Raw genomic sequence first — 12,197 nt, 5'->3', positions numbered from 1 at the left:
GGGACAGGTAAACTGGAAACCCACATGTCGCAGTGGCCCTATGTCCCGGGGTAAGGGAAGTCATCCACCAGAGGTGTATCGGTAGTCCTTGGCCACCACTTGTATCAAAGATATTTGCCACCCACCAGTGTATCAGGAATGATAATCACTACTGTATCAGGATGCTTTTGTGCTCAGTGTTTCTGAGTTGATTAGTCACCTCTGTTGTTCTGGAGTTGATGATTGATGATGCTTGTTACTTGCCCAGTCGATGAAGATGCTTGGAGTGTTGTTAACGTGGAGAACTGGTGTGTGGTGATTCTAGAAGCTTGGAGATCGTGGGTGGTTAACGGATATTATGTTGCTATGTGCGAATAAAAGGCACAATGACGAGAGTTCTTGATACAATAAATGATAGATTTGTACGCACTCGATTCGAGATGACTGTAACGTGAGATTGTACTCTCTCTCTATGAAGTGATATGATTATAACTGAGCAGCGTCTCTCATGGCTGACTGTGATTGAGTGAAACTGAGTGAGAGACCAAGACTGACTGCTCGTGACCGGGTGACTGACTGTGTCTCTCACTGGGACTGAACGTGAACTGATCTCATGATGCTACATGCGGGATGTATTCATCTGAGCTAAGGACTGGAAGAGGGTGTGAAATTTCCTTGATAGGTAGAGAAAGGGGGACGAATGCAGGTGTTATCCTTAAGGACTGGAAGTGGGGTGTGAAGTCCATTTGATGTAGAGAAAGGAGGAGAAATGACCAGGAGGGATGACGAACATATGTACACAGGTGTTATCCCTAAGGACTGGAAGTTGGTGTGAAATTCCCTTGAGAGATGGAGAAAAGACTCGTTGGCTATGGTACACGTGGGATGTGTATATATATATATATATATATATATATATATATATATATATATATATATATATATATATATATATATATATATATATATATATATATATATATATATATATATATATATATATATATATATATATATATATATATATATATATATATATATATATATATATATATATATATATATATATACGAGGTGTGTCATTAAAGTTCCAGGACTGGTGTCCTAAAAGATGAATTTCAAACCCAAGCCACAAACCACCATATTTCCCCTTCAAAGTAATCCTTCTGGAGTATACAACTGCGCTCCCAACCCTCTACAGTCACTAATCTTTTTCTTACGTGCTTTTAAAATCATGTCCTCTGTTGCAGGTCGTTTAACAATGAGCGCTGAACAGCGAACAAACTTGAAGTTTTTGGTGCAGTTGGGGAAAACGCCGTCAGAAGCACTGGGTATGCTGCAAAAAGTGTACGGGGATGAGACAATGTCACGCTCACGTGTTTTTGAGTGGTGCAAGAGGTTCAAAGAGGGCCGGGAGGACGTGGAAGATGACCCCAGGAGTGGAAGACCCTCAACGAGCAGGAATGAGGCCAATGTTGAGCGTGTCAAGCAGATGGTGCGTGACGATCGTCGGTTGACTGTTCGAAAGATCGCAGATGAGCTTGGCATGAACCACAACAGCGTGTGGAAGATTATCACTGAAGATCTGGGCATGCGGAAAGTCTGTGCGAAGATGGTGCCGAGACTCCTGAACGATGACCAGAAGGGACGACGCATGCAGGTGTGTCAGGACATCCTCGAGCGTCTGGAAACTGAACCAGACTTGCTCAGGAGAGTCATCACCGGCGATGAGTCCTGGGTATTTGAGTACGACCCGGAGACCAAACGCCAGAGCCTTCAATGGAAGAGTCCGGCGTCGCCACGGCCGAAGAAAGCAAGGCAGTCCAGGTCCAGCTTCAAGGTCATGTTGATCGCTTTCTTCGATGTGAGGGGCATCGTCCACTGCGAGTTCTTGCCACAGGGCCAGACAGTCAACCAACATGTGTACAAAGAAGTACTGCGGCGTCTGCTTCGTGCAGTGCGCGAGAAGAGGCGGGAGTTGTGGCAGGGCAACTCGTGGCTGCTTCACCACGACAATGCGCCTGCTCACAATGCCCTGAGCATCAGAGAGTTCTTGGCCAAGAAGAACATCGCCGTGCTGGAGCAACCGCCCTACTCACCTGACCTCGCTCCGTGCGACTTCTTCCTCTTCCCCAAGCTCAAGGAGGTCATGAAGGGGACCCGTTTTGATGATGCGGACGACATCAAAAAGGCCGTGACGACGGAGCTGAGGAGCATCCCGCAAGAATCCTTCCAGCAGTGCATGCAAGCCTGGCAGAGAAGGATGGACAAGTGCATGCGGTGCCAGGGGGATTACTTCGAAGGAGATAACCTATAGTTTGTAGCCTGGATGTGAAATAAAACTTGTGTGGCACCAGTCCTGGAACTTTAATGACACACCTCGTATATATATATATATATATATATATATATATATATATATATATATATATATATATATATATATATATATATATATATATATATATATATATATATATATATATATATATATAAAGAACATAAGAAATAAGGGAAGCTGCAAGAAGCAACCAGGCTTACACGTAGCAGTCCCTGTATGAAATATACCTACCTATTTCCATCTATTATCCCCATCCATAAACCTGTCTAATCTTCTCTTAAAGCTCTCAATTGTCATAGCACTAACAACATGATTAATGAGTCCGTTCCACTCATCTACCACCTTATTTGAGAACCAATTTTTTTCCCATCTCCTTCCTAAACCTATATTTTTCAAGCTTGAACCCGTTATTTCTTGTTCTACCCTGGTTGCTGATCCTAAGAATTTTGCTTACATCCCCCTTGTTATAACCCTTATACCACTTAAAGACTTCTATCAGGTCCCCTCTTAACCTACGTCTCTCTAAAGAATGTAAATCTAAGAACTTCAATCTTGCCTTGTAAGGAATACTCCTCATCCCTTGTATCCTTTTAGTCATTCTTCTCTGTACTGATTCTAATAGACCTATATCTTTCCTGTAATGTGGGGACCAGAATTTCACAGCGTAGCCTAGATGAGGTCTGACCAGCGCCAAGTATAACTTTAATATTAATTCCGGCCTTCTACTTTTAACACTCCTAAAAATTAATCCTAGTACCCTATTTGCCCTGTTTCTGGCCTCTGTGCATTGTTTTCCTAGACGGATTCAGAGCTAATTATAACTCCTAAATCTTTCTCGTACCCTGTACCTACCAGAGTTTGGTTGTTTAATGTTTACCTACTGTGTGGGTTTCTTCTACCTACGCTAAATACTTTGCATTTATTGATATTAAATTGCATTTGCCATCTGTCCGTCCATTCATTCATCCTATCTAAATCTGCCTGCAAGGCGATGGCATCCGATTCTGACCTAATTAATTTATCTATCTTTGTGTCATCAGCAAATTTACTAACACAGGAGGAGGCAGTAGACACCTGCCGAAACGATAATTACTCCCAGTGAGGTCTAAAGCATTGTTCACGGGGTGCTGTGAACTTATCATTAAACCCAGCTGTGACCTCACTGAACGTTTCCCTTTGTGTCACATAACACTAGGGGGCGGTCATAGCCTGCCCTCTAAAGACAACTCTCTTCCTCCACACAAAACTACAAGCACCTAATAACACACACATCCTTCACTCAGAAATTTTAAAATCATAATGGCGACTCCCACACCATCCTCGGAGTCCCCATCTGGGGACTGCCTTTCTGTCGACGACCCTAAGTGTCTTGACACCCCCCTCAACTTTTTCTTCATTAACTTCTATAATATTCGCGGTCTAAGACACACCCTTCACTTAGAAATTTTAAAATCATAATGGCGACTCCCACACTATCCTCGGAGTCCCCATCTGGGGACTGCCTTTCTGTCGACGACCCTAAGTGTCTTGATACCCCCCTCAACTTTTTCTTCATTAACTTCTATAATATTCGCGGTCTAAGATCTAATTTTCAATCTGTAGAACGCTACCTCTCCTCTTCTAAACCTCATTTTCTTTTCCTCACTGAAACTCAGGTGTCTGAGGCAACTGACAGTAGCTCCTTTTCTGTTCCCTCCTATTTTTTCTATCCTCATTTTCGATCCAAAGCTGGATGCTGCTAAATTTATCTGTGCTGTATACCTCTCACCTAACTTCTCTGACTATAAAAAATTCTTTGACTACTTATCTTCCAAAGTGGAGCACATTCTGACTCTCTTCCATTTTACAAAGATCTCCATTCTTGGAGACTTCAATGTTCACCACCAGCTTTGGCTTTCCTCTCCCTTCACTGACCATCCTGGTGAACTAGCCTACAACTTTGCTATCCTCTACGACCTAGAGCAATTGGTGCAACACCCTACTCGTTTTCCTGACCGTCTTGGAGATGCGCCCAACATTCTTGACCTTTTCCTGACCTCTAATCCTTCTGCTTATGCTGTCACCCTTTCTTCTCCGTTGGGCTCCTCCGATCACAATCTCATATCTGTATCTTGTCCTATCGCTCCAATCCCTCCTAAGGATCCCCCTAAGCGAAGGTACCTCTGGCGTTTTACCTCTGCTAGTTGGGGGGACCTGAGGAGGTATTTTGCTGATTTTCCTTGGAATGACTACTGCTTCCGTGTCAGAGACCCGTCTTTGTGTGCTGAGCGCATAACAGAGGTGATAGTGCCTGGCATGGAGGCGTACATTCCTCACTCATTTTCTCGTCCTAAACCTTCTAGACCTTGGTTTAACACAACTTGTTCTCATGCTATACATGATAGAGAGGTGGCCCACAAAAGGTACTTAAGCCTTTCATCACCAGAATCTCATGCACTTTATATTTCTGCCCGGAACCAGCTCTCAGCTCTGTCTGTCAACATCTACCTTTCCTTCTTGCTGGAAGTTTGCCTACATTCAACCTGTTCCTAAAAAGTGTGACCGTTCTAATCCCTCAAACTACCGTCCTATTGCTTTAATTTCCTGCCTATCTAAAGATTTTGAATCTATCCTGAACAGGAAGATTCTTAAACATCTATCACTTCTCAACCTTCTATCTGATGGCCAGTATGGGTTCCGTCAAGGCCGCTCTACTGGTGATTTTCTGGCTTTCCTTACTGAGTCTTGGTCATCCTCTTTTAGAGATTTTGGTGAAACTTTTGTTGTTGCCTTGGACATATCGAAAGCTTTTGATAGAGTCTGGCACAAAGCTTTGATTTCCAAACTACCCTCCTACGGTTTCTCTCCTTCTCTCTGTAACTTCATCTCAAGTTTCCTTTCTGACCGTTCTATTGCTGCTGTGGTAGACGGTCACTGTTCTCCTAAATCTATTAACAGTGGTGTTCCTCAGGGTTCTGTCCTGTCACCCACTCTCTTCGTATTATTCATTAATGATCTTCTAAACAAAACTTCTTGTCCTATCCACTCCTACGCTGATGATACCACCCTGCAATTTTCCACGTCTTTTCATAGACGTCCAACACTTCAGGAGGTAAACATTTCACGCAGGGAAGCCACAGAACGCTTGACTTCTGATCTTTCTAAAATTTCTGATTGGGGAAGAGAAAACTTGGTGCCTCAAAAACTCAATTCCTCCATCTATCAACTCGACACAACCTTCCAGACAACTATCCCCTCTTCTTCAATGACACTCAACTGTCCCCCTCTTCTACACTGAACATCCTTGGTCTGTCCTTTACTTATAATCTGAACTGGAAACTTCACATCTCATCTCTAGCTAAAAAAGCTTCTATGAAGTTAGGTGTTCTGAGACGTCTTCGCCAGTTTTTCTCACCCCCCCAGCTGCTAACTCTGTACAAGGGCCTTATCCATCCATGTATGGACTATGCTTCACATGTCTAGGGGGGGTTCCACTCATACTGCTCTTCTAGACATGATGGAATCAAAAGCTTTTCCTCTCATCAACTCCTCTTCTTTAACTGACTGTCTTCAGCCTCTTTCTCACCGCCACAATGTTGCATCTCTAGCTGTCTTTTACCGCTATTTTCATGCTAACTACTCTTTTGATCTTGCTAACTGCATGCCTCTCCTCCTCCCGCGGCCTCGCTGCACAAGACTTTCTTCTTTCTCTCACCTTTCTTTCTTTCTTCTGTCCACCTCTCTAACATAAGAGTTAACCAGTACTCTCAATTATTCATCCCTTTCTCTGGTAAACTCTGGAACTCCCTGCCTGCTTCTGTATTTCCACCTTCCTATGACTTGAATTCCTTCAAGAGGGAGGTTTCAAGACACTTATTCATCAATTTTTGACCACTGCTTTGACCCTTTTATGGGACTGGCATTTCAATGGGCATTTTTTTTATTGGATATTTGTTACCCTTGGTCAGTGTCCTTCCTACATAAAAAAATAAATAAAATAAATAAATAAAAAAATCACTACTAACTCCTCTATCCAAGTCATTGATACATATTAAAAGTAACAATGGCCCTAATACTGTTATTCGTGAGCCATCACTTCCAGCAGCAGCAGCAGCAGGAGGGGGAGAAGGAGTAGGAGGAGGAGGAGGAAAGAATACAAAGGAATACAAAGGAATGGAACTAAAGACCAAACCTTAGGGTATTGACGAGGCTGTTTGGATAATTATTCTACATTAACTATTATTGGGAGATACAGGATAGTACAGAATGTTCCTCCCCACCAATCCCTTCAGCAGAAGCTGACAAGATACAAGAATTGATATCACGTGGTATAGAAAAACCACATAGAACTTGAGAGAATAGTGAGGGAAAGAGTTGTGGTCTGTCTACTTTTGTTTGTGAGGGAGAGTGTGAATGCATGATAGTTGTGTGATATAGTGTGTGCGTAGCGCAGGTGAAGGCACAGTTTGGTTGTTGAGGGGTGGTGCAGTATCCTTGCGTTGCGCTTTCCAGGAAGGCGGCAGTCAATCAGGCCACAGCTTCCCCACAGCTGTGCCTTCCCTTTAGGGGCTGCATACACAGGCTATCCCCTGCAGCTTTGACCTCTAATACTTAAAATCACAAAGTTGATCAATAACAGGAGAATGCGGACGAAAAAAATGAGGATTACATGTGATTACTCGTACATAAGATAACCAAAACAGAAACACTCCCACAGGTCTTTACATACCGTTTTGTATATAATTTAGATTAACTACCATTTAGTAAAGTAAGCTAGAGCAGTGTGTGACTTCTGCCAAACCGACACGCCCTCGTGCTTGTGCTGCCGTTGGAAAACCATCGTGCAGTGTGGAAAAAACTGGCTGCATTTTGATTGGAAAGAATGAAATGAGATTCTATCATTATTCCTATGCAAACAAAAGTAGCAGGAAAAAGAGGAGGAGGAGGAGGAGGAGGAGGAGGAGGAGGAGGAGGAGGAGGAGGAGTTGGTGGTGGTGGTGGTGGTGTTAAGAGTTCATAATTTTTCTGCTCCTCCTCATTAGGGTTAACTGAAGATTTTTTCACTCTTCTGAAAACTGCACAAGTTTTTTTTTTTCTTATTGCACAAAATACAAAAAAAAAAAAAAATAAATAAAATCAATATTTCCGAAAAGACTGTATTCAAATTTAAGAGAAAGAAACCTTTTTCACTTGTCTTATTCATTGTGGCGTAACATTCTGAGGTAATTTGTGCGCACAAAGGCACAGACAAAGGGATGTTTGAAGTGGATGCTTTTGCTAATGCTATTATTATCCTCTAGTGCAGTGGTTTTCAACTCCTTTCAGGCCAGGGGCCACTAACAAAAGCAAAAAGAAAATGTGGATCCTTTTAATTTTGGTTTGGGTTGTAATATAGCATCTTTTGTCGTCAACTGCACACACTGACATAGTACACCACACACCATAATAAATGACCACAAATAAAATTACACGCCCATACCTGTAAAAGAGATTGGACAAATAATACAACTAATCAACACTGCAATTTGGTGGCCACTGGCCACAGGCACGGTGGTCCACAGCACTTGACAACTCGTGTAGCCGTGCGGAAGCTGACAGAAATCAACAGGATGGCTCGTCACCTTGACACGTATAGTACGAGTATGTTCTCAGGTCCTAGTCCCGGATGGCGGCTTGAAAATTGACCACTCGCACAACCAGCCGCATCACATTTTGCAACTCACAGTTTTTTTAGTTTTGCCACAAGTGCTTCCTGGTGTATGATGCAATGAAAAGTGGCAAAGTTGGGTATCTCCTCCCTCTTCCTCATCAAACCGACAACTCCCTTCTCTTTCCCTTTCATGTTAGGAGCACCATCAGTGCACACAGATGCTAGATTTGACCAGTTCAGGTTATTCTCATGGAAAAAGAATAGAAGTGCACTTAATATATCCTCTCCTCTCGTTTGGCCTTGCAGTGGTAACAAACACAATAGTTCCTCCCGAAAAGAGTCCTCTTTCGGAAACCTGGCCCATACACACACTTGAGCAACGTCACACACATCTGTGCTTTCATCCAATGCAATGCTAAAACATGGTGCAGCTGATAAATCTGCAATCAACTGGCCACGAATGTCTTTACCAAGTTTTTCTACCCTCCTCATTACTGTTGTGTCTAATTTGCTTTATGATTTCATCTTTGTTATTAAAGTCAGCGTACATTATTTCAGACGAAGCCAAAAAACACTCTTTAATTATCTCTGCGTCTGTAAAGGCCTTCTTATGCTTATCCAAGATCCATGCAATTTCAAATGACGCCTCTGTCAAATTTTCAGCAGTAGAGGTCGATCTGTGAATCAGTTTTTGCTTTCCTACTATCAAGGCAGTAAGTTGCTCAATTTTATTTTTTCTCAGGCTACTACCAGGCGGGTACGTCTTATTGACGTTTGGATGTGTTGTTTTGAGATGACGTTCTAAATTTCCGCGTTTGAAACCAGAGCACACCTTCTGACAAATTAAACATAATGAATTTGTATCATGAAGCACGAAGGCAAATTCTTCCGTCCATTTTTCTTGAAATATTCCATGTTCATCTTGTATCGCTCGTACCTTTCTCTTTTTTGGTTACCTGTCCCTCACAGTCTCCTTGTTGACCACTCGTTTCCCCTCCATCCTCCTTTTCTACTGGTCAGGTCTGGGATGGCTGTTCATCACTATTGCGTTTTTGTTTAACCACAAATCGATCCATCATAACGGACACTACTTGACTGCACTTTGGTTTCAAGTAAAACTTGCCCATCGCAGCTAGCTTCCACAAGCAGCAACAATTAAGTCGTTACTTTCATATATGTTGCCGCAGTCTCAAATATCTGTTGCCTATTTTCAAACACAAATCTCCAAGAGTAACGAAATATGTCCAGTCTCTCTCGAAAGCTTGAACTCAACTGATTCAGCGAGACCACCGACGCCTAGAGCTAGACGTGTCCCTGATCAGTTTCCCGTAGTGGACACGTATGATTTCTGTACGACTACGGTAGGGATGTTAGAATGTTATCTCTTATTGTGACTTCGTCTTCCATCTCACCTCATGAAAATATGTATCTTACTTGAAAAATTGTTTTTCTATATATATATATATATATATATATATATATATATATATATATATATATATATATATATATATATATATATATATATATATATATATATATATATATATATATATTTTTTTTATTAATTAATTTATATATTTTTCGAGAGCCATGAATTGAGTCATCGCGAGCCGCGCAATGAATACCACTTCTCTAGTGTGATTGTTTCATGTGGATGGGTCAAATAATTTAAAAGTACTCCTGAGGACTCTTCGGGACTGAATGTAATATTAGCAGGTCTTGTGAGTGATGCTCTTCAGAGAGAAGCATGTGTTCTTTAAAATTTCAGCACTTTTTTTTCTGTGCGTTTAGTTAGGTATTCATTTAATTTTATGATCAATACTACGGGACTGGAGGAGGAGGAGGAGGAAGAGGAGGGGCGTCTGTTGCAAGCATTATGTCGGCAAAAGGAAGGATGGAACGTAAGGGAGAGAGGATGAAGGATGGTGGAGCGAGGGAAGAGAAGAAAGGAATTCGTGAAAATGGGATAAGTTGAGAGTGATGTGTGGTGGTGGTGGTCGTGGTGGTGGTAGTGGTGGTGGTGAGGGACAGGAGATTAATTAGGAATGATTAGTGGTGGCGGGGGTGAGGTATGGGACACAATCATGGTGGAGTGGAGTGTAAGCTGTGGTGATGGTGACGGTGATGGTGATGTTGCGGTGACAAGGATGAGGTTGTGCATGAATGATTACTGATTAGTGATGACAGGTTAATAGAGCGTCAGTTTATATTAACAGCCACTGGACATGATACATTACGGACAGCTGGTGTGCAGTGGAGGAAGCGTGTTATTGTCATAGTCTGGAGATCACTTATTAGAGTCTAGAATAGATCATAAGGGTAACAATTTGGTTAGAGTTTACAATACCACTTAATTTCCGCATGGTAAAGAGTGGATGGAAAAGAGAGTTAAATCAGGTTTATTTAGTTAGGAAGGTATCTTGATACTCGTCTCTCATAGCAACTCAAGTCATACGGAGGTGAGTAAACATATATGATCAGTTCAAGTCATAAGAAGTTTGGGAGGTTAGATAAAATTCAGGGAGAATTACGGAGTTTAACTGTGAAAGGGATCAAAGAGTGAAGAGGCCAGTCAACTCTCGCACTATTAAAGAGAAAACAAGGGCTGAAAGTAAGTGAAGAGCCTAGTTGTATCAGACCGTGTGTTTCATGAGCAGGGCTGAACTGTAGCGTTTGGATTGCTTTGTATTCATGGTGAGGGGAATCACACCAGGGGCGGGATGTGATACGTTAATAGAAGTGTTTGTGTGCATAATAAAGTGACACAATAATGAATATGGAACGTGCCACATTGGTTGCTTTGCATTCATTTTAAAGGGAAATCATGCCAGCAATGAAATGTAACACGTTATTTGTAATTTTTATCAATGAAAAGAACCGTAATAAGGCAGTTCAAGGAAGCATTAAGTGGTAGACAGATGACACTTGATCATAAAAGTAAATGAATACCTAACTAAACGCACAGAAAAAAAAAAGTGATGAAATTTTAAAGAACTCATGCTTCTCTCTGACGAGCATCACTCGCAAGACCTGCATTACATTCAGTCCCGAAGAGTCCTCAGGAGTACTTTTAAATTATTTGAACCTTCCACATGAAACAATCACACTAGATAAATGGTTCTCAACTGGTGGTCCACAGTGACTCTTTAGGGTGGTCCAAAATGCAGCCACTTTTTCCCAGAGAGAGAGAGAGAGAGAGAGAGAGAGAGAGAGAGAGAGAGAGAGAGAGAGAGAGAGAGAGAGAGAGAGAGAGAGAGAGAGAGAGAGAAGTAAAATTTGCGGCACATAAAACGCAGCTGCTCAACATCTCCAGACTCAGGACGGCCTCACGCCTCGTCTTCCAAGGCGACACGCTGACCCCACAGGACGAGGTGGAGGTGCTGGGGGTCACGTACGACAGAAAGCTGTCCTTCAGATCCCACATAGAGCGGCTCGCCAGGGAGGCCTCAGGGAAGCTGGTATCCCTGAGGAGAATGTCACCTCTCCTGGACAGTAGGGGAATGGAAGTCCTCTACAAAGCCCAGGTTCGCTCGTTCCTGGAATACGCGTGCCTGGCATGGGGAGGTGCGGCCAACAAGCACCTGTCTCTACTGGACAAGGTACAGGAGAGGGCGGCAAGGCTCATCAGAGAGGCAGAACACCAGCCAGCATTACAGAGTCTCCAACATCGGCGTGACGTGGCGGGACTCACTGTAATGTTCAAGGTGCAGCTACAGTGTGTGCCGCACCTACAGTCACTCTGGCAGCCTCCCCGACTCGCCCAGGTCGCTACCAGAGCCGTCACCTCAGCCCCGGAGGAACTGCTGCAAACCCGGTGCAGGACATGGCACCACCAAAGACAGTTTATTTACACTTATGTGAGCTGGTGGAATAAACTCATAGCCAGTGAGCAAAACATTGAAAATATTGCGAACTTGTCAACGCAAAATTTTAAAAGTAAAGTGAACGAGTGGCTGATACAATACAGACAGCAGTGATAAACACAGAGTGAGGCTTTTAGATAGGTAACATTAACTATGTAACCTTTAGTCTCTAATTGTCACGATATTCTATGTAATGTAGGGGTGACACCCTCTGTAAATTATGATGTATATGGTATAAATAAAAAAAAGAGAGAGAGAGAGAGAGAGAGAGAGAGAGAGAGAGAGAGAGAGAGAGAGAGAGAGAGAGAGAGAGAGAGAGAGAGAGAGAGAGAGAGAGAGAGAGAGAGAGAGAGAGAGAGAGAGAGAGAGAGAGAGAGAGAGA

The 12,197-nt window shown here is 42.6% G+C and overlaps 1 protein-coding gene across 1 annotated transcript; it reads left to right on the top strand.

Moving 5' to 3' along the window:
* Positions 1-24: 24 nt before the first annotated feature.
* LOC135100375 (uncharacterized) lies at positions 25-11,929 on the top strand. The gene is made up of 2 exons (XM_064003196.1): positions 25-50; positions 11,266-11,929. The coding sequence occupies exons 1-2, from the start codon at positions 25-27 to the stop codon at positions 11,927-11,929; spliced, it is 690 nt and encodes a 229-aa protein (XP_063859266.1).
* The last annotated feature ends 268 nt before the right edge of the window (positions 11,930-12,197 follow it).

Source organism: Scylla paramamosain, chromosome 5, assembly GCF_035594125.1.
Source record: "Scylla paramamosain isolate STU-SP2022 chromosome 5, ASM3559412v1, whole genome shotgun sequence".
Classification (NCBI taxonomy): domain Eukaryota; kingdom Metazoa; phylum Arthropoda; class Malacostraca; order Decapoda; family Portunidae; genus Scylla; species Scylla paramamosain.
The sequence above is the reverse complement of the archived record's forward strand: the minus strand, read 5'-3'. Positions and strand labels throughout refer to the sequence as shown.